This window comes from Thamnophis sirtalis, unplaced genomic scaffold (assembly GCF_051295495.1).
Source record: "Thamnophis sirtalis isolate CommonGarterSnake01/CBP01778 unplaced genomic scaffold, rThaSir2_p1.2 scaffold_9, whole genome shotgun sequence".
In the NCBI taxonomy this organism is placed as follows: domain Eukaryota; kingdom Metazoa; phylum Chordata; class Lepidosauria; order Squamata; family Natricidae; genus Thamnophis; species Thamnophis sirtalis.
Window position 1 is genome coordinate 30,864,488 of NW_028261389.1, and position 23,964 is coordinate 30,888,451.

At 37.8% G+C, this 23,964-nt stretch overlaps 1 protein-coding gene across 3 annotated transcripts in view; it reads left to right on the forward strand.

Moving 5' to 3' along the window:
- CACNA1I (calcium voltage-gated channel subunit alpha1 I) overlaps nt 1-23,964 on the forward strand; it is a 173,384-nt gene that overhangs the window by 20,869 nt on the left and 128,551 nt on the right. For all 3 annotated transcript variants that reach the window (XM_087723205.1, XM_087723207.1, XM_087723206.1), the window contains exon 3: nt 23,728-23,825. In XM_087723205.1, the coding sequence (XP_087579331.1) occupies nt 23,728-23,825 (98 nt within the window). The remainder of the gene's footprint in view (nt 1-23,727; nt 23,826-23,964) is intronic.

The following is a 23,964-nucleotide window of genomic DNA, read 5'->3' on the forward strand; positions in this document are numbered from 1 at the left end:
ACTAGAATCTCAGCATGTCATAGGGGCAGTTATCAAAAATGTATATATTATGTGTCATTTTTAAAAAATCTATATTTTTAAAGCTTGTTTGTAGAAAAACAGACTCTGAAGTTCTTGCATTGAAATCAATATTAAGGAAAGTTATATACAAATCTATATAGATCATCCTCAACTTACAAAGTTAGAATAGAATAGGAGAATAGAACAGAACAGAACAGAACAGAATAACAGAATTGGAAGGGACCTTGGAGGTCTTCTAGTCCAACCCCGTCAGGACATTTCTCCCTAGTTCTAGGTTGCTTCTCTCCTTGATTAGTTTCATCCATTGCTTCTTGTCCTGCCCTCAGGTGCTTTGGAAAATAGTTTGACTCCCTCTTCTTTGTGGCAACCCCTGAGATATTGGAACACTGCTATCATGTCTCCCCAAATCCTTCTTTTCATTAAACTAAACATACCGAGTTCCTGCAACCATTCTTCATATGTTTTAGCCTCCAGTCCCCTAATCATCTTTGTTGCTCTTCTCTTGATTCTCTCTAAAGTCGCAACATTTTTTTACATCATGGCGACCAAAACTGGATGCAGTATTCCAAGTGTGGTCTTACTAAGGCATTATAAAGTGGCATTAACACGTCATGTGATCTTGATTCTATCCCTCTGTTTATGCAGCCTAGAACTGTGTTGGATTTTTTTGGCAGCTGCAGCACACTGTTGACTCATATTTAAATGATTGTCCACTAGGACTCCAAGATCCCTCTCACGGTTACTACTATTGAGCAAAGTACCATATATACTGTACCTGTGTATTTTGTTTTCCTTGCCTAAATGTAGAACCTTATTTTTTTTTATCACTAAATTTCATTTTGTTAGATCGTGCCCAGTGTTTAGGTCTGTCAAGTTCCTTCTGCCTATCTTCTGGAGTGTTGGCTTTTCCTGCCAGCTTGGTGTCATCTGCAAATTTGATGAGTTCCCCATTTATCCCCTCATCCAAATCATTGATGAAGATGTTGAAGAGTACTGGGCAGTGGTGGGATTCAAATAATTTACCAACCAGTTCTCTGCCCTAATGACCAGCTGGGTAAGCGGGGCTCGGTGGTCATGTGATCATGTGGGTGTGGCCGAGTCAATGTCACTCAGGTCGATGGGCACTTCATTACAATGGTAATAAGGGTTAACTGGAGAGGCAGTTTCTGTAAGCAGGGCAATAAAGATTAGGCTAGAAACAACACCAGAATGTTTCCTTCCTGCCTTCCTTACAGGATTAGCCCTGCAAAGTGGGGAAAAACAAAAGATTTCTTCCAACAATCGGTTCTCCGAACTGCTTAGAAAGTTACCAACCAGTTCTCCCGATTAGGTGCGAACTGGCTGAATCCCACCACTGGTACTGGGACTAAAACAGAGCCTTGGGTACCCCACTGCATACTTCCCTCCATGTAGATGCAATTCCATTGAGGACTCCACACTGAGTGTGCTTGGTCAGCCAGTTACAAATCCATCTGGTGGTTATGCTGTCTAACCCACATTTTTCTATCTTATCAAGTATGGTTTATTTTATCAAATGCCTTACTGAAGTCCAAGTAAATTGTTTCCACAGCATTCCTCTAGTCCATTAATTTTGTCATTTTGGCACTGTGCAGAGTTACAATGGCATTGAAAATTTGATTGATTTATGACCGTTTCTCACAGTTACGATCTTGCAGCATCCCCATCCTCATGCGGTCAAAATTCAGATCCTTGGCAATTGGTTCATATTTATGGTGGTTGCAATGATTCACGTAACAATTGAAGCAAGCAAGGTCATAAAATGAGGCAAAACTCAGTTAACAAATGTTTCATTCAACAACAGGAATTTTGGGCTCAATTGTGGTTGTAAATTGAGGAGTACCTGTATTATGGAAAGTTATAGGTAAACAATTAAAAATCAAAATAATTAGTACAAGAGAATAAGGAGTGAACATAGTGACAGTGTCCCAGGCCAAATTTAAATTAAGAACATTAGAATAGACCTGTAAACTTCAACATACCTAAATAAGCAGACAGCCAAACTTTTAATATAGTCGAAATCAGGAGTCAAAGTGACAGCCTGTGTGCCGAATGCATCACACACAGGCCACGCCTGCCCAAGCTCCTTGAATGGAGAAAATGTTGTGAAACGTCACAAGACAGCAATGTCATGCGGTGAATTTGACATCCATGGTCTAAATATTTGGGAGTCGGAGCCATTAATGATGGTGTTTTTAATAAGGCAAATATTTGTGTGTGTCTGTGTGTCTCTCTCTCTGTGTGTGTGTGTGTGTGTGTATCAAGGGCTCAGTGGGGCTTTTTCCTACTCACCTTCTATTCCAATTCCTATAATTGATTTATGAGTCAATGGATCGATCTGTCATCTTGCTTTCAATGATCTTTAGCCTTGCTAGATATGATTGATGTGCACTTTTCACTGCAGGGGACTACTGATGTGTGTCTTGGATAACACTTGCTATCCACTTAAGTAATTTATTGGCCTGTTTGCTTTTCGCCCTCCCTTCCCATGTTTCAATGTACCATTGCTGTTAGTACTAATTGGATACATTAACCACACAATAATTGAATCACAAGAAACTGGCAGGCTAGGAGGTTTAAGTGGTTTCAATGACTTTTATTGGAACAGCTATCAGAAGTACTTGTAAGACTTCAATGTAGGGATACAATTTTTCTTCCAGGGATAAGAGTTTTTCTGAATTTGGGGTATTAGCTAAAATGATAGGGCATGATAATAACCAAGGCCAGTATGCACAGCTTCTTCCCTTAAAGTCGGCAAGCACTGAACAATTATACTAAAGTGGTTTTGTACTGGCAGGAAAAACAAAACCTTGAAACTTCTGCAGACTATGTAGTGTATTAATGTGATTATTATTCTGTTAATTTACTGTAGCCTTCCCAGCTGAATATATTCCAACTGGGAAATAGAATTAGGAATTATGAGAGTAATAATTCCCAGTCTTAATATCTCTAGAAGTAACCTAAATAGAAATTTTTACATAAAAGCTTCAATAAATAATGTCCATGTTTCATTATAATTCTCCATATGTAGTCTGCATCTGTAAGCAACTTGTTCATAAGTTACAAGTCTTCAGCCTGTTGAGTAATTGGGATTATAAATGTATCTTTCCATATTGATAAATAACATAGGATGCAGAGAATCCACTTCTATTGACCAACAAACAAATATACCTTCAAATACTTTTATACTTCTTCAAAGTCCAATTAAATTTTCATAGACTTCATAGGGAATAATATCGCTTGCACTATTCTGATCTTTGTCGGTATTTGTAGATACAGATACATCACAGTATCTGAATATCTTTGCCAAGGCCTTCATGATGCTCTGTCAAGTGCTACTCTGCATTGACTATCTGTTCCTTTACTGTTGATAGTTAATCCTAAAAGGCAGAAGCTGTCCGCCATTTCATTATCAGTTCTAAGGCTGGTTGTTTTCATTCCTTTGCCCATTCATTTATATTTAATTTTAGCCCTATTTTTTCCACTTTGTTTCTTGACTTTCTTGGTTCATTTTTTTCCTTTGAAAATGTTTCACTTCTCAGCCAAGTAACTCCTACAGAACTAAAGAACCACCACCACCACCCGGCCAAGAAAGTCCAGTTGTCTTTTGGGAAAAAACTCCTTTGGGACAACTACAACCTGGATGATTGAGAGTCTGTTTCATAATGTCCTATACATACTGTGCCTTCCTGACCTGTGCATAAAATGTTGAGATGTTCTGAGATTTCCATTTTTCTAAGCACGTTCCATAGCTTAACGTGACGGATGCACTCAAAGACCTTTCTATAATCAATCAAGTACATACTGATTTCTTTTTGGTATTGACTTTGTCAATTATCCAGCAGCATGCATCGGCAATAATCTCATGTTGCTTGACCTTTACTAAAGCCAGTCTGAGCATCTAGCATCTCTTTTTCCATGTAGAGCTCTGATCTGCATTGGATGATCTTAAGCACTATCTCGCTAAAATGGGAAATTAAAGATCGTGTACATTCTGCTAAGTCTCCTTTTTGGTATTGGAATGTAGATTGATATCTTCCAATCTTTTGGCCGCTATGCCATTCTATAGATTTGCTTCCATACCTTAATTAGAACCTTTACTGATTCTTTTTCTGTCACTTGCAATATTTCAATGCAATTCCATCAGTTCCTGTAACCTTCAGCTTAGTAATGAATGCATTGCTGATCTGACTTCATCTTTTAGCATCAGTATCTTCCAAGGTAGGGGTTACCAACCTTTCAGATCTCAGGGACCACTAAATTCATAATTTTAAATCCCGTGGACCATTAATATGATTTTTTTTAAATGATAAATAGTATTTAGTGCAATATAAAAAAAATGCAAACAATTTTTCTGCAGACCACCAACATTTTCTCGCAGACCACCAGTGGTCCATGGACAACAAGTTGGTGACCACTGTTCTAAGGTATCCTGGATGTTGACATCTCTACTGGACAGTCTTTCAGTGTATTGCTCCCATCTTCTGCATCCCCACCAACCAATTTATGTGTTCTGCTCCTGAATAGGATTACTATATAAGAAGACATCTACTAGTGTAATGTTCTGTTTCCATAGTAACCAAGGAGATGTAAAGAAAAAGCCTACTAGCAGAACATAAACTATACTAACCCAACCCAACCTATATATGCAAGATATGCAAGAACTATACTATAAGTGATTAGGAAACAAAAACGTAGTCTGTTCATTAGTGTAATGCTAAAAATGCCTTCTCCATTTTTTCAGTCACTGTCCTCCAATTCTTTCAATTTCATTCAATTCAAAAAGTAAACATACCTAAGGTAGAAATTTTAAAAATAAAAATTAAGGAGAAAATAATCTCAAAATAGAAATGACACAATAAAAACCAAAACATTTTTGAATATTTATGAAAGCATAAGTACTGATTGATATAAAGTATTAAATATCCATATTCAGTATTTCTATTAAGGAAGGCATTGGCAGTGATGGATAAATTATTTTATTAGAATATATTTTAATTGATAAAATTAAAAAAGCATAATTTTAATTAAAGGGTTTTTCAAGACCTACTCTAGTTGCAGGGGTCTTTTACAGCGAATGCTGTTTCCAACATTTTACAGCGAATGCTGTTTCCAACATTTAAATGCTATTCGATCAAGGAATTGTATATTTTAAATTTTCAGTGTTTTGTTATTGTAAGCCTGGAAGCTAAGAATAAAATTTAAATTAATTTACTGTGGCACATCATTTTATGAATTCTAGGACAAACAGCAATCAAGCTACACTAAAATTAATTATCAAAAATTGTTGTGTAATGTTTCTAATTTCCTCACTTGTATCCAAAATGAGTCACTAAATTGACATTGATACTAGAAAGATCATATACACCAATTTGTTTGCAATTCCTCCACGACAGTTCAGTATACTTTGATTAATATAATGCAATTTTCATAAATATAGTACCATATATCGACTGTGTTTTTAGTGAATTATTGATAATTGCCAAAATAGAGATGTACAGAATTCCAAACTAATTTAATAAATCCAAATGTTTGTGAAAGCAATGTCTTTAAAAAAAAACTTACAGGAAAAAATCAAGATATTCATAATTCAAAAGATGTATAGTGAGTACTAGTAGCATTAGTACTACACTGTCGAGAAAGCTATCTCTTTTTCGGAGCCTCCTTTGACCATAAAATTGGGTTACTATGGTTTTCTACCATTAGGAAGAAGGACATAGAGAAGAACTCTAACGTTAGTTTTAAAATAGACTTATTCTGGTTTATATACAGGTAATATAAATATTTTTCCCTTTTAAAAAGATTTCCATGGAGACAAATGAGAAGAAAAATGCATAGATGTAGTAGGTATCCTTGCAAGAAGTGAACTATAGTAAGTAGTGAAATGGCTGCTTGACTTCTACTTTTTCCTCTGTGTAGTCATATTTCTGTGGCTTATCTAGTTTCTTCACTCATTTTTCTGAAGAAACACATCAAGAGGACATTCTCCCATTTGGGATGTTCTCATGGTGGGAAGAAGAACCAATCAGGGTTAAGGTTAGGGTTAGGATGGAAAATTGTGCAACCAGAATTCCTCTACCAGTTTACAAAAACAAAGCAAGTTCAGAAACTGCACCAGATTTCTTCTTAAGAATTTAAAAGCAATTCGAGAATGGGGGGAGGCGCTGACAGTTTCCACCCTCCTGCCTTTTTTTAAGTGAATGAGCAGCAAAATGATTCCTACTTAACCCACCCCACCACTGCTTCCTGCTTTCTATAATCTGGAATCGGGGAAATGCTTTAATGTCTCTGAATTCATGCCTGTATATTTATAAGCCCCTACTTTATATCATTTTGAAAAGCCATCAAAGTTGTAGCCTGTCAAGCTTGTATGGATTAATGCCTGTAGGTGCTCGTCGGTCCCTATTTCAAATGTGCTCGCAGTCTGCTCTGTGTGATAAAGGAGACAGAGCCCATATTCTCTTGATGCATACTAACTCAGGTCAGGCTGTAAAATCATTGATCAGCATTACTTGGCACAAGTGATCCTTGTGTAGTTCTTTTGCTAACTGAAGGCTTCTAGGCTAGCTCAGAAGAATATCCAGGATTATAACTGAAGCAAAAGAGGTTGAAATAAGATAGGAAAGCAGGCATAGCATACATCTGGATTTTTTTCCTGACCCCTTATTAGCAGTCCCACTCTGGGTCACATGATCAGGAAGGAAGGGGGAAAGATTAATGCAGGGCTGTCAAACTCACAGCCTGTGGGCCAATAAATCATGCATTGGCCATGCCCATTGTTCTGACCTAGACTTCCCCCAAAAGCATGAAGCAGATTCCTGGTCCTGACAAAACCCCTTTTATTAAACAAACATGAACTCCTCGCATTCACATTCAGCAAAAGTCTGGTAAACAGTCTTTCAAAAGTGAAGTTATGACCACAGATCTTATCTTGTTTTGAAAGCTGCCATGTCAATATTTTCCAAATGCAGTGCTGTGCAGGGAGAGACTTGGCACAGAGTCTCTGAGATTCACGGACAGATCTTCACACTCCTGAAATGAATGAACAAATGAATGAATCAATTGTTTCCTGCAAAAGCCCAGTCTACTTTCACTCCTCTTTTATTTCCTATGGCAGGGGCCATTCACTGTCCACCTGTGGCTTTACCACCAGGTCAACCCTGATTTCTTAGCTGTTCTTTTCTTCTGGCAGCTCTGTGCATGCGCACACTGGGAACAGGCTCCAGCTGTTCCTCTGCCTCATTGCTGTCTAGCTTCAAAGGCAGCTGAGAACTGCCAGACGGCCTCAGCCCTGTCTCTGCCTCTGATGCAGAGCCCTTCTCCAAGTCTTCTCCAGCCTCCAGGACTAGCCCATGTTCCTCCCCAACTTCCTCACTGCCCGACTCTGTTGGCAGCTCTGCTGGCCACGGGCAGACCACAACACCCATGCCCGGTTTAGTGAAGGGGGGAAAAGTCACAATACATCACATAATGCTGTTGTGACAATACGAGTTTGACACCCCTGTCTTAATGGGTTATCTGGCAATACACCAAGCCACTCCCATAGGAATATTTTCAGTCATACTTTTCTCCATAGCCTCCAGTTATATCTACCCCAATTTCAAACCCCATCTTTCTTTTGATGGCTTTTCTCATTACACCAAGTCTGGTTCCATTCTGCTCTGGATCGGGGGAATTAGACAAACAGGCAGAGTCCTGAATCTTGGTACATAATTTCTATCCAGTATCAGCTGGATTGGAAAGGCTAAAAAGAGGCCAGGAGGAGAGCAAAGATAGTAAATCAGGATTAAGCCAAGAAAAATAGTGTGGAAGTTTTATGGGGAAAACTGAATAGCAAAGGAAGAGGGAGCAATACAGAGAGAAAACCAGAATGACAATGGGCATAAATCAGGACTGGAGTTAGTAGCCAAAAACCTGTAAGAGATTGAAAAAGATAGCAATAGCAATAGCAGTTAGATTTATATACAGCTTCATAGGGCTTTCAGCCCTCTCTAAGCGGTTTACAGAGTCAGCATATTGTCCCCAACAACAATCCAGGTCCTCATTTTACCCACCTTGGAAGGATGGAAGGCTGAGTCAACCCTGAGCCTCTGAGATTTGAACAGCCGAACTGCAGAACTGCAGTCAGCTGAAGTAGCCTGCAGTGCTGCATTTAACCACTGTGCCACCTCGGCTCATTAAGATAATATCACAAAATGAGGAACAACAGTGTCTGAATATTGTTGAGTATTTTATTGAATTTGAGTATAAAAACCAAGTCTTATAATTCATTTTCTCCCACATCCTTGATTGAGTTACTCCAGCTTTCCCTGTTTGGTCTCAAAACAGTTGTTTTTAATACTTTAGGCTCCAAGCGAAACATTCCTCCATTTTGAGAACAGAATATTCAGAGTATCCCAAAAAGCACTTACAATTGTGGTTTGTGGGATTAAAAAAATACTGGATAATAGAAAAGTAATTTTTTGTAGTCATAGAGTTAATTTTGTAATTGTACTTATATTTGCTGCAAAGGATGTTGAAAGTGTCCTTTTTTCTATTTATTTTTACTTTTTCTTTTCGCACTTTTTCTTCCTTCCTTCTTTTCTTCTTCTACTCTTTATTAGTTTCTGTTTGTGTTTCTGGGTTTTTTTTTGTAAAACTTTTAATAAAAAAAATATACCAGTATTTAAAAAAAGATGTTCCAAGTGCTTCTGCTGTGCTAAGTACCATAGTTGGATTTTTGTGTTAAGGCTCCAGCAGGGTTATTTTTCTAGCCTGCCAGTTTATTTGTTTAGGTTGAATAAGATGAACCAGGGTGGAAGGTGGGATGCTGGAGCAAAACCACATCAGTTCATGCTTCACTTAGGAACTCGAGTTTGCTAATGCTCCTTTAACTAAAATTATTGCAGCTGGGGTGCTGCTGCTGGAGCTTGATGAAAATATCTCTTTGCCTATCTGAAAAACCTCCCACAGATGCCTATAGCAATAGCACTTAAACTTATATACCACTCCATAATGCTTTACAGCACTTTCTGAGTGACTTACAATGTCAGCATATTACCCTCAACAATCTGGCTCCTAATTTTACTTACCTCAGAAGGATGGGAGGCTGAGTCAATCTCAAGCCCCATCAGGATCGAACTCCAGACTGTGGGCAGAGTTAGCCTGCAAAACTGCATTCTAACCACTGTGGCACCAGGGCTCTTCATGCCTATTCTATTTTACATACTATTAGTGTATAATTTTTAACCTTCTGTTTTAATTTTAAAGTAGTGTAATGGTACCAGTTGAAGGGTGACAGGGATTTTCCCCATTCCCTCTTCTACTTTTAATTCATCCTCTTTAAACTACGGCAGTGGTTCCCAAACTTGGCAACTTTAAGACTTGTGGACTTCAACTCCCAGAGCAGAGCTGTCTGGAGAATTTTGGGAATTGAAGTCCACAAGTCTTAAAGTTCCCAAGTTTGGGAACCACTGAACTACGGTAACTTTCTCCACCCAAGTAATTACCCTTCAAAATTAGATATGTCGGTTTATTTGGGAATATTAAATTTCTATAGATATTCCACGCAGGATTGCCCAAGGTGTGAAGGTAATCTAGTTGCACAGTTGAGGCAAGCAGGGATTTATGTTGGACAGCAGCAATATAGCAAGATCCTGGATGCAGAAGAGCATTTTAGTGACAATGGCAAAGGCATCGTTTCACATTGCATGGGAGAAGACAATGGTAAATCATTCCTATATTTTACCAAGAAAACCACATAGACATAAAATGTAAAATAATTGAAAATATAGTGCCCCATGATGGGCTCCTCTGATCTAGTATCACTCAATGTGCTATTTTTTAAAATAATATTTTAATTGACGTTTACAGACACAAAGACACAAAGATTAAAGACTAATATGAACAAAGGGAAAAAATGGTAACAAAAAGGGGGGGAAAAGATACATAAAGAAATAACTATTTACCTCCATCAAGACAAGTATAAGCAACTTCAGTAACTTACCACCTTCTCTGATATTTCCTCAAAAATCTCTTCTTCTATGTCACCCCTTACCAATAAACAAATCAAGTGTAGCATCTTATCCCATATCATTCTTGTAGCCTGACATTTTAAAATCCACTTTCAGATCTACATTTCAATCAACCCCAGTCTATGTTTTGTTCAGTAAAATCTATTCTTCTGCTATAACCTCTTTGGTTTTATAATAGTAGACAACCTTAAGAGTAATTTCTGAGTGCATTGTTCTGAAATGTCCTTGAATTCTTCCAAAATAAGATATTTTGCTCCAGTCTGTATTAATAGGTTTCTTCTTTAATTATAATCTTCCAGTTGTTTCTGGATCCCTCTAATTTCCAGCTTTCAAAGTTTCCTCTTATGATGTTTTCTTCTAATCAATAACACTTACAGTGTTATTGTAAATTTTCTTACAGTTTCAAAATCTCATTATACACTATATGTTTTACAAAATTTTTAAACAATCCACAGGGAAGATTCCTGTAATTAATTTCAAATTTTTATTTCAAGTCTTTCTTGATCTTAAACCATTTATAACTTTCAATGTTCTAATCATCTTTTCTGTTTACAGTTCTTAAATTTGCATGGAACTTCTTTAGTCAAGGGTAGAAGGAAATTCACCCAGAGTAATGAAATTTGCCTTTGTCAAGGTTCTTAAAATCCCAAAAGCTGTTAACAAGCAATTTACAGAAGTGATTAAGAAATGTAATATGTGAACCTTATGCCCATAAAGCAACTGATTGCAGCATGTATGATAACCCCTCAGCTCCTAGCACTGTAAAAATCCACCAGACACTATTGTTTTACCATCTGCTTGTAGGGAGCTGCAATGTGGAGTACTGGTGGGTAATCCTGGTTCTTTCCTTGCTCTGGAGAGGAATTCCAAGTTGCCAATGTGTGTGTGTGTGTGTGAATATGGAATGGAAGAAGCAAGAATATGCTCAATGCAGTGAAATATGAAATGAATACACATTGACATCTTAGGGATTAGTGAATTGAGTTGATTGGATTGGTCACCTTCAGTCAATAGATGACATTGTCCATTACTCAAGACATGTAAAACAAAGAAAGAATGGCATTCTGTCATGGTTAGGAAGAGAATAGCAACAGAAAATACTTGGGAACAATGCAATCAATAATGAAATAATATCACTCAAACTTTGTGGACAGCTCTTTAATACAATTATCTAAATTTATGCTACAACTACTGATGCGAAGAAGAGGTTGATGAATGTTATGATCAATTTGAAATCAACAGATAATGCAGGCAGAATGTGTTGCTTGTGGTTGGCAACTCGAATGCCAAAGTTGGAAATATCAAGAAGGAAAACATAGTTGGAATCTATGGCTTAGGATAGATCTATGTGTGTTTGTGTTCATAGCAGTACATATATATACTGAATACTTATACATATACATACATATACATAATGACAGGGTTGTGCTGAATCTCTTTGTCATGCTTCCCCTGCTCCTGTGTTAACAAATCTTTTCTGTAACAATCCTGCTCTTCTACATTCCAGGATATATTCAACATTCCAGGGGTGGGTTTCAACCGGTTCGTGGCGGTCCCCGCGAACCGGTTGGTCGGCGAACCCGGAAGTAAGTAACTTCCGGGAGCAGCAAAGGGCCCACCCGCCCGCCCGCACTCCTTACCGGTCTTTGAAGGCTTCTGCGCTTCCACGCAGGCGCATGGCACATACAGCGCCTGCGTGATTCTCCGCAAGCAGCTGGATGGCTCATACAGTGCCTGCGCAAGTCTCCGCGAGCAGCTGGAGCATCGCGCAGGCGCTAAGACGCATGCGTGAACTGCGCGCGTGCACAAGGACGCTGCCGGCCCCGTTCCAACCGAACTAGTTGGAACGGGATTAGCAACCCACCCCTGCAACATTCCATCACAAAATGGACTTTAGTAACATATCACTTCTATGGTATCAGTGGTGACATTAGCTGGTGACTGAGATCAAGGCAGTGCCAGTGCCAGTGAAAGATATCTTCCTCTGGTATAAGCAAAGGAGATGATGATAACATTAATCTTTGACCCTTCCCTGAAACATAGAGGATGATGATACATCAGGAAAAGGAGGAACTACCCCTTTCTGAATATGAGACTACAGCTGATGGCAATCCCAAAGAACTCACAAAGTTACACTGTGGGTCACAGGATATTATAATAGGTCAGTATTTCAAATCAAAGTATGATCTACCCTAGATATTATGCAACTGCTCCAAGACATGTCAAAAAGGGGAAGGATGCTAAGGGTCTTTTGACTTCAAGGATGCTTAAGTACTCTTTTAGGTATCATCTAAAGGTCCATATATATCACAGTGAACAGCAGTAAGTAATCCATGCTATTGATTGTTAGCAAACATCTGCTCCTAATCAGTTCAAATGTCTGCACAGTGGTTGAAGCAGCTCTAGAGAGGCAAGCTACGGGATGATCAAAGTCATCAGACCTCATGTGAGTTGCTGAACACACCATGGCTTTTGGACCTTGTCTATGAGATCCCCTCGTATTCTGTTTTTAGTAGGTATATGGTGGCTTCTCTACATCACTACTGGGGATGGGGGGTTATTGAGACTGTTGCAAACTATGGACTTCATCACAAATGTTTGACTCAGTCAAGGTTGAGTGTACATATCATAGCTGTCCTAACCATAGTAGAGATCAAGTAAGTTCCAAGTGGCATCTTCTACTCAAGCTGACAGTTGTACATTCCAGGCATAGGCATATATATCTTTGCCAGCCTGCAAAATCTAGTGTGTAGTACAGATTTTTAAGTTTTTCAGTGAGGAATAGAATTGCTTAAGTTCATATTGCTGAGATCTGAGACTAGGTTATAAAGTCAATGAAATAGAAGGGCTGAATTCCTAAGACCCTGTTTTTAACCATGAACAATCAATTGTGTCCTTTTTTGCCCTACAGGTAATTTCTTATTTTTTTTAGAGAGCCCAGTATCTGAGTGAAGTTTTCATTCACATTTTAACTTTTGTAGCATTTTGATTAAGTTGGACTTTTTTTTTGTTCTAAAACTGGAAGTAAATACTTGTTTACAAACTCACATTTGGACCACTCTTCTGCCTACTACTAGTTGTCATCTCATACTATTTCTATTTAGATATTTGGTGTGGACATGGGCCCCTCAAGATCGTGGTGGCTCAGGAATTCTGGGAATTGAAGTCTAGAGGTCATAATGGGGCCATAGTTCTCCACCTCGTTCTAGATCCAGATGCATGTTGCTTGACTATGTCAGCTAATAGAAATATGTAATTAATTCAGAATTATAATGAATTGGTCTTTGGCAAATCCTGATGGAAGAAATTATTTTATGTGCTGAAATTCAGTAGGTTTATTTCCATGAAAAGAAGCAGGGCTGGATATGGGTTATTATCTTACAAACAAATATTTATCACGATTCAAAGAAAATGTAGCTGCAGTGAGAAATGCTGCATCCATGAAATTACCTTATAAGCTCTGTGCTCAAATCCCATCACAGTTTTTTTCCCCACTTCTAATAGTGGTTTAGCTTCCTAATCCTTTTATACATTGACTTGCTTAAATAGTAGATTAACCATTAGTGAGCTGTATTTGCTAACGGGGAGGTAATACATCCTCCTCTAATGCAGATGGGAGCAATGAGGTAAACAGCAGCTTCCATGCTACAATCATAATATTGGAATAGCCATTTAGGCCATTAAATCTAATCTCAGTCTAAAAATCTAAATGAAAGCATCCCAGACAGGTGACTATCTAGACTGCTTGAAAACATCCAATCAAGGGAAGCCCATCACCTCACCAGCTAATTGATTCCATTATTGAACTGCTTTTGCAGCTAGGAAGGTTTTTTCCTAGCATTCATTCAAATTCTGCCTTCCTGTAGCTTAAATTTGAGTTCTGGAGTGAGAAAAAAGGTTTTGACCTTTTTCTATGTGACAGACATGCCATAAGCATTGCAGATCGCAGCCTGTTCTTACCTTTCTCTGGGAACAATGCAAACAGAAAAACACATTTTGTTCCACATTGTGTTTTGTTTTGTGGAAAGTTATCACCCAGCCCTCTCCCAGAAAAATGAAATATCCTAGGAAATATTGAAAAGGCAGAATATTAGATTTCCCTGGATGTGAAAAGGAGAAATGTTTTAAAGAGAAACTTCCTGCAGCTTCCTGCCTCCCCACCTTTTGTCAATGGACCATTAAGAAGGCCAAGCTAGTCCCTTTACATAACAGAGTTCTCCACTTCAGCTCCAGGGGGATGGGATTAAGGCATGATAATATTGACCCTTTACCCAACTGACCACATAGCATCTGAGAACTCAACCAAACCTGGAATCACAATGCAGCTTAGAGAGTTGTCCCCGCATGGCCCCATGGGAGTCTGACAACCAATCAGAATACAAGCTCAAGATCAAAGGCCAGAGGGGGCATAAAACCAGGGACTTTCAGCATCTCAGCCCTTCTTTCTCTCCCTTCTCTTCTTCTCCACCAACATTGAAGCATGTGATCACCTTTTCTGTTCAGGACTCAAGCCATGTGGTCCTGTCCATCAATAAACCATCTTTCCAAGCAGCCTCCATGTCTCCAGTGTCTTTTTCCCCACTTGGAGCCGAACCCAGAAGGACATTTCTTTCATCAGTTTATTAAAATATTTGGTCATAGACCAAACATATAGAAGTTAAAACTTTATACTGCATTCAGTTAAAAAAAGATTTTAAAAAGCAACCTATTCATGCCTGCAGAAGTTTATACCTAGGGGGAAAAATCAGTTTAAAAACTTCTAATTGAATTAGCAATAGTACAAAATTTGGCTACAATTCTGATGGCTTCCTGAATGTCTTTTAGTAGGTAACACATGGTTGCCATGTGAAAGTAGTCTGCAGAGCCCTCCCAAAAGTGATGTGCTACTGTACTTTCAGAGTCTGAGCAGATACACAAAAGGCTTCTTAGCCTTTTGACAAAGATAAAGTATATGTATTTTGTTCCACATGTTCATGTGTTTGCTCAAAAATGCAAGTAAAATTTCTAGGCGTTGAACAGAATGATAATTACCAGCATGTGTGGTCCTATAAGTCAAATTGGTTTAGGTAGAGTGAGGGAGTCAGGAAAGGCAGACTATGTAGATGATGAACAATGCCTAAAGTTTTGGCTGAATGCTCAAAAGCCATTCTGGTAGAAGAGTTGTATTTTCCACATATCTTAAGGCACCAGGTTATGAAAGAAGTATATTCTTTTTGTCCCAGCAAGAATAGGTTACCTATTGTTATTTCTACAACTTACTGGCTTCTGAATACCTCAATTTTAAGTAATAAAATAATACATCTGCACTATGCAGAAGCCAGAAAGTTGTAGAAATAATAATAGATAATGTATTCTTACTAGGCGAAAAAAAGTGAATAAATCCAGCATGTACTTAGTTTATTTGTTTGTTTGTTTGGCTCTGTAAATGTGCATGTTTCCTTTAATATTGTTAGACTATAACAAAATCAAATTGAAATATTAGCTGAATTTACAGAGAAATGGACTTAATTGGTAAACTACTCAATAATATGTTTCCAGATTGCCATAAAAATAGATTTGCATATTTGCCTTCTTTTATTAACTCATCAATAACTAGTTAACTTACTGAAAGTATATTTCTGAAAAGTCATTCCATTTTCACTGAGGAAAATTGATTTTTTAATCTACTTAATTTAGGAAGACAGTTTTCTTCTTGTCTGTTTTTCTCCTATGAGTACCTTGGAAATTAGTGCAATCTCCTCTCAACTGTTGCCCTCCAGATGTTGAGTTGTAATCTTTAAGCATTAACTGTACCTTTAGAGATACTGATTCTTCATCTTAAAAGCAAGGGGGATTGCTTCAATTGCATTCAAAAAAGAGAGAAAATTCCAGTTGTTTTACATTTTAGATCACTTATAACTCTTTGTTTTCTGATTTAGATATCTCTCTGCAAGGGCCTGAAAATAAATAAAAGAGACATGCACAGAAAAGGGATAAGACTGACCATTTTCTGAGATGGGTTTCCTTAACAATCTAAATCTCTCCAAATTATTTTTAATAGGCTTTTGAATATTTTTCCTTGCCTACACAAAATTTGCTGCTTTCTCTAAGTACCTCATGGGAGGATGAAAATACATAAGCAAACTGCAATTCAAGAAAATCATCATTTCACTCAATTACCACAAATGTACTTTTTTTTTTAAGAGTTGCAGTGTGGAGGAGAAAAATGGAGGCAGCAGAGAAAAGAAGAAGAAATCATAACACTTCAGCAAGTAATACTTTGTTGCCCTGGAAAATATGTCCCTGTAGCAAATGCTGTTGTGAAAGGTTGTGACAGCTGCTCTTTCTATTTTCTGGGCTGGGAACAGAATTGAATGACAATTCACAGAGAGCGTCTTTTGGTTAAATATGCTGCAGAACAAAGTGAAGGCCTAATGCTAGCGCTGAGTCAGCAACTAGAGCAACCTTTGATATTTAATAATGCATGGAGAGAATTAGGTGGTGACAGCCCTCAAGGTCTAGGCTTTCTATATGTAATTATGTACTGCTGAACTTACAGAATGTCTATTTTGGGAGAAAAGACAGGGCAGATTATAATTAAAGATTTATATAGCAAATCTGATCTGCAGATATGTGTGATAGTACCCACCTTTGCACCAGTCCTGTGAAATCAGTTATGCCTGTTGTAGAAGTGGAACTGAGACTGAACAAGGGATAACCTGTCTTTGGCCAAGTGAAAACATGATTTGTCTTTCCTGGAATCAGACATATTACTCGTAGAAACATATTCCATGGTTCATGTGAAATCAGTTATGCCTGTTGTAGAAGTGGAACTGAAACTTAACAACGGATAAACTGTCTTTGTCCAAGTGAAAACATGATTTGTCTTTCCTGGAATCAGACATATTACTTGTGGAAATATAATCCATGGTTCGTATTACATCTGTTTTTGTGTGTCAGCGCTTGTTTGATCAAGAATTTGCAACAGATACCAGTAGTTGTCTTGATTAGGAAGGCTAGAAGATACAAAGAAAATAAGAGACAAAAACATGTCATAGAACTTTCAGAACACAAATTAATACAGAATCTAGTCAAATGAGTACACAGAGAAAGAGCTATATGAAAGTCCACTATCTACTCATGTACTATGAAAGTGAGTATACAGGGAAATTGTTGGAATTCTTCCCTCTGATTCTTGTTAAGATGGATTCCTCTGTACCAATGGGTTTTTTTTTTAAGTATCTCCTCAGTGGTGGGATTCAAATAATTTAACAACCGGTTCCCTGCCCTAATGATTTCTTCCAACAACCAGTTCACCAAATTGCTCCAAAATTTACCAACCGGTTCTCCCGAAGTGATGCGAATTGGCTGAATCCCAGCACTGTATCTTCTGACCTGAAGATCAATTCAGGTACAGGCAGAGTTTTTATTTCCAGTGATTCTGCTTAATATAGGGCCAGTGGTCATACTGGTCAGGATAATAAAAATAATCCTTCACTTATGACCATAACTGAGCCAAAAATTATGATTGTAAATCATTGCAATCATTAAGCAGGCCACCATGTGACTACACTGATTGTGGTATCTTTTTTTGTGGCAGTCATTAAATGAACATTAAGTGAATGCCATGGTCATGAAATGAACCCATTTTAGCCAGTGGGTGTTTTTTTGCTGGTAACTGGAAGTAAACACTAATTTCCAGCAAAAACATCCATAAATACAGGCCAGTTGTCAAGCACCCAAAATGTGATCACATGACTGTATGATACATCTGGGGAGATCTGTCATAACTTTGAATGCTTGCTAAGGAATAGGTTACCTCTATGCAAAATAAAAGAGGTAAGATCTCAGATACTGATGGGACCAAGATTTTCAATTTTTTCTTTTGAATTTTGTAGATTTTTCTTTGTTTTTATTGTATATTTTTGTGCTTGCGGATTTCTAGGTGCCTTTGGCATAGACAGATTAACAGATTACAGATTTTACAGATTTTTACAGCTGTACAGATTTTACAAGTTTACTGATTAACAGAGGGTCTCTGTGGCAGCCTCTCAAATATTGGAACACTGCTACCATTTGTCCCCTGGTCTTTCTCTTCACTAGACTATCTACGCCCAGTTCCTGTAACCGTTCTTCATATGTTTTAGTCTCCAGCCTTCTAATCATCTTGGTTGCTTTTCTCTGTGCCTTTTCTAGAATCCCAACATCTTTTTTGTAGTGTAGTGACCAAAACTGGATACAGTATTCTAGGTGTGGTCTTAGTATTAGTACCTCACTTCATCTTTGTTGTATCCCTCTGTTAATGCAATTTAGGATTGCATTGGCTTTGGCTAGACACACAGAAAAAGGGCTATGTTATACAAAGGGAAACATATCTAATTTTCCTCTATATTGGCAATCAGGAATTCTCTTTACTATGCAGAATGATACGTTAAGCATTTCAGTAAATTAAGCATTCAAAGTAGGTGGTAACCTCTTTTAACATTTGTTTAACAGCTAAGTCAGCATTTATATGTGACATTTAGTAGTGTTTGAACTGATGGTCGTAGGGCTGTGCAGCACTTCAGACTTGAGGGCACAGAAGTGCTTAGGAGAAACCATCTTCTTAGAGGATGCAGCTGCATTTTATTCCTGGGACTGCATGACTCACCTCCACCTCCAGTTGTAGATGCCCGAGCACGTACTCATTTCTTGCAAGAGTAATCGCAAGTTAGCCCTTGCTTGTGCTTGTAATGATGCCAGATATAGGCCACGATAAACTCTGGGTATTTTTGAAAAGCATTGTAGAAACCAGCATAAGCAGTCTTATCAAGAAACTGACTGAAGATAATCTTGATGCTGTCCTTGAGGTGTGGCAGCACAGTGGGTTGAACCAGCATTGATGCAATGTTTGTAGTGGTGAAATCATACCTGATGATGAAAAGCAATAGCTTCTAGGTGCTAATGAGCCCTGTAGTTATGGGGCAAAAGAGTACACTGCCTGCAATAAGACAGCCGGACCCATGGCAGCTACTCATATACTCATGCAATCATCCTTTCTAGTCCCAGATATCCAGATTTCACCCCAGGCTTAGCAATAAATCTTAACTTTCCATAGCTTCATCCTGTATTCAAGAAATGTGCTTAAAGCAGATGCTTCAGAAACATGACTTAGCTAAATAATTGGCTTTACTGCACAAAAGATAAAAGCTCTGTGCATGCAGAACACAAAAATCAAGCTCTGTGTGTGTGTGTGTGTGTGTGTGTGTGTGTGTGTGTGTGTGTGTGTGTGTATGCTCCAGGGTTTAAATTGCAGCTTCTTTTCCTAGCCTTGAGACGTCTACTCAATGTTTATGTAACCGTTTTTTCGGGTCAGAGCATTGCTACTTCCTGCCTCACCAGCTTCAGCCATTGCACAGATGAGGCATCTGTCAACATAGATGAGGAGGCTTCTATCCCTTTGCTGAAGTTCTAGAGCAGTCCTTGTTAGGTAAGCTCCCCGTTGGGAGAGCGAGTACATTCAGCAAAATGTTGTGAGAGTTGTGTTGGAGAACACACAAACCAGCATACAGAGACACTGCAGTTTAAATAGGCTTTTACTTTCGTGGAAATAGAGGTATCAGAGTCCATCCAACAGTCCAAGTCATACACGGATAAGACAGTCAATCATCAATGTCTTTCAGTTAAGGGATAATCCAAATATCATAGTCCATAAACATACAAACAGTCTGGTACTCAAAGTTTGCTAGCAGTTGCAAAACTTACAATAGCTCACAGCACTTTCTAACAGCCAGCTTCCAAAAAAACAGTCAGATCAGCCCAGCATTTAACAAACCAGAGAGCTAACAGTCATTCTGGCTCCCTCTTATGGCCAATTGAGGAAAACAGCAACCAATCACCTTTTACAGTATGATTTAAAGAAACAGGTATAGCATTGTTACATGATTTATATATTGCTAACCCAACCATTAGATTATATTCCTAACAGTCCTTCTAGGAAAAGGATACTTTTCTGGATAGTTAAAGATAGTCCCAAAATGAAAGACGCAAAACCAAGGAAATATATGTAGTTTCAAAGCAAACAGATGCCCTCAGAGTTTAAACAAATAAATCAATATATTTTCTCAGAAGCTCACAAAACTAGCAGTTCTTTGATCCAATTTCAAATGGTAATGATCCAATTACAATGTGTGTGTATATGTGTATGTATATGTATATGTATGTTTATGTGTATGTGTATGTGTATATATATATATAAATAAATGAAGGAAGGAAGGCATTTTACATGACACCATATATTTTTTTAATTTGGGGATTTCCCCCCCTTATTTTTCTAAACCTTATATTGTTTTCATATAATGATATTTGTACTGTGTGAATTGAAATTATTAACATTCTATTATTTCAATAACTATTGAAAATACAGAAAAACATTCTAACAATATTAATTTAATAAAAAGAAAAACAGATTTTTTTTTTAAAAAAAGGAAAAAATAGGAACTATTAGATTCTAACTTTTTCTGCTGATTTGCAATATTATATATATTCAAGCCCCCTTAGAAGATTATATTTGCCATGCTAAGTAAAGTAAGCACTCTTGCTTAAATTTACTTAAAGTTCTATTTATTAAGTTATTGATTAGCCCCAAATATTTATAAGCAATTCAAACAATTCATAAATGCTTTTAACTAATGAAATATTTGGTACCAGTAATATATTGTTAATATAAAATAATGCTAATTAAAAAGAACCTAATTTATATTTCAACAAATATATCTCCAATTGATTTCATATTCCCAATTTCAAAATATCTACTCCCCTCCCAACCTGTTACAGGTTAGAATAAACCCCAATTATGGATATCAATTCTTATATTTTTGGACCAAAAGAAGAAGGAAATGTTTTGTGGGCAAAAAGCAAGTTCCCCTCAGTAGGAAGGACTGATTTCTCAAGTACTTCTATAAATGGACCTATTCTATCAATTAAATTGAACATTTAAAATTTATTGCAATGTGCTGATGATCAAAGAAAAGCCTCACTGACAAAACATTTATTCTTTGAAAGATCATCACAAATGCATCCCCTGACTGGCAGGATGAACATAAATTGTTTATGACAATGTCATCAGACCTGAACTTTCTTCCCATGGGAAACTGCTCTGAATTTTAATATGACTCATGAATTAATTGATTAATTATACCACTTAATTTTGTCAGCTCTAGTCTCTTTGCTCTTAAAGTTCAGGAGCAGGACTCACAAGAATTGGATTTTGATTTGATTTTTTAACTTGGTACCCTCCGGTTACATCAGATGATCTACCACATGGAATTTAAAAATAAACGCATATATAGAGAATGCTAGGTTGAGGGAAACTACTTTTTTTGCCACCTCGCTTCCTCCACTGACAAGAGATCAGTAATAGCAAGCATGTATGTCCTTGAGAGACATTTATCAGCACACAGAGAAGTCTGATCAGATCAAGCCAATGGTGCATCTTCTTTCTTGGATGCATCCAGGTCATGGATGGAAGGAGTTCTTTTTACAGTTGTCTCATAGCATTGAGCATTCAGTGCTATGCTGTCTCTGTGTATTTATACTATTTTGTGAGTTGGTTGCTTACACTGATTCAAGAAGCTCCTATCTAATTGCCTCGTAAAGCATAAGCCTACTCTTTTTGAATCTTGCAAAGTTAGAGACCTGGCTTACACAAGTTAGGTTACGGTTTGGATCTCCTGTGAAGGTTGCACTGAGTTACAATTTTCTCTATTGGAAGGCAGGTACCAGACAGAATAAACTGTGACTGAGTTCCTATGATGCATTAAGCATATATATTTTTAGTCCGTGTCTCCCCCCCCAATGACGGTGCGCTTAGACGCTGCGGCTTTGAGCTCCTGGTGCCACGGTAGAGTTAAGCAAAAAAAAATTTTTTTAACCAATTTCATTGTATTTAAGTACAAAGACAATAAAGATTATACATACATACATTGTTTGCCTAATCAAACTATTATATTGAAGCTGAAAATTACTTAAACCATAAGCAAGCAACCCTCATTATAGCTCAGCATAATATGTGAATTCAGCCAGTATGCATGTATATAAGATCACTTATTTTAAAACTAAAATACTCTGCACTGAACTTAAGAAGAAATGCTGGCTTACAGTCTTTATACCTTCTCACTGGCAACAGCAAAGAGGGTCCGAACAGGATCAATGGTGATTGCAGCTGGCAACCAAAATTTGATTATTTTCCCATGTGCTTTAGCAATAGCATTTAGGCTTATGTACAGTACTTTACAGCCCTCTCTAAGCAGTTTACAGAGTCAGCATATTGCCCCCAACAATCTGCCTTCTCATTTTATTCAACTCGGAAGGATAGAAGGCTGAGTCAACCTTGAGCCTGGTGAGATTTGAACTGCCAAATTGCAGGCAGCCGGCAGTCAGCAGAAGTAGCCTGCAGTACTCTCCTTTCTTCTCCTTTCCTCCCCTCTCCTCTGATTTAATAAACAGATTCTATGAAGTCTTGTACAGAATTAAAAGAAACCAGTAACATTTATTGAAATCTTCTAATCCTGATTAGAATCCTGGAATAAGAAAGTACAAAGCAAAGTAGGTGATGAACACACACATAAATCTGTACCCTGTACTATCTCAAAAAGCTCTGTTCCCTGTTAGAGATTCAGCATTCTGATTTATATATCCCATTTTGTGTGTTTATTTATAGATGCATATACAAATACAGATATCTTTTCTGTGGAGGCTCATAGTACAAAATTAACACATAAACACTGTTAATTTTTAAAGTACTGAAATTGTTCATTCTCTACAGCAGGTGGATCGTCAGATTCTGTGGAACAAATTTAGGCATCCAGCCCAGCCAGTATGATCAAGAATAAAATATGGTGGGAATAAATGGGAAAAGAAAATTCTGATCTCCTGCTTCTTTTTAGATCCTAGAGATTAAGGGTAGCATTTTTAATTGAACCTGAGGAATTGGGGAGGCTGGTTTTTGTAAAGCTTGTGGAATGCACATGTTCAGATTTAAAGATTCCCAAAGGGTATCCACTATTGCAGTGTTTCCCAAAGTGTGGTACATGTACCCCCAGGGGTACAGGAAGAGTTTGGTGGGGGTACGCATTGCACCGGAGTTTGGTGGGGATCATGTGGGAATATCCACTGCACCGTGCTTAGCTGCGCCCACAGAACAAGGAAATCATCCTTCTCATTGAATCAAATAAATGTTCTTTATAATATAAGTTTCGTTTATTTTGCGTATGTACCAAAAAAAGAAAAAAGAAATATATTTTGATTTTTATTAAAGCATATGTTTTTTATGAGGGATACTCAGCCTTACGAAAATTATAGAAGGGGTACACATATGTCAAAAGTTTGGGAAACACTGCACTATTGAATCTATAGCCTGATGCTGTCATCATAACCTAAAGATGCTGCCGGAGATATACAGCACTGGATGCTCCTCATTTGTTTAGTCTCTCCAGCCCCAGTGAAGTGACAACCTATAATACGATTTGCAGAGTGATGCTTCCCCCAATACTTTCCTGCCATCAAATTCTCAGGATAGACTAAGGAAGAAGAAATGACATACTAAAGGGATTTGGTGCCGTTCTCTCAGCATGAGCAGCTTTAACTCCTGTATCCCTCATTTACTCTATTGGTTTTAAACATATATAATAGTTTCAGTGTCTTTCATCTTTTGCAGGATGGTGGAATATTCCCTGGATCTTCAAAATATTAACTTGTCTGCAATTCGCACTGTACGAGTTCTGAGGCCCCTTAAAGCCATTAACCGAGTGCCTAGTAAGTCTATCTGCCTCCTTTCTTTCTTAACGGGGATGGGAAAATGCATGTTCATGTCTTTTTCATGATAGGTGGGCACTGTAGGAGTTATTTAGTATAGGGGTAATCCAGGGGCCACATGAATTCACCAGCATCCCTC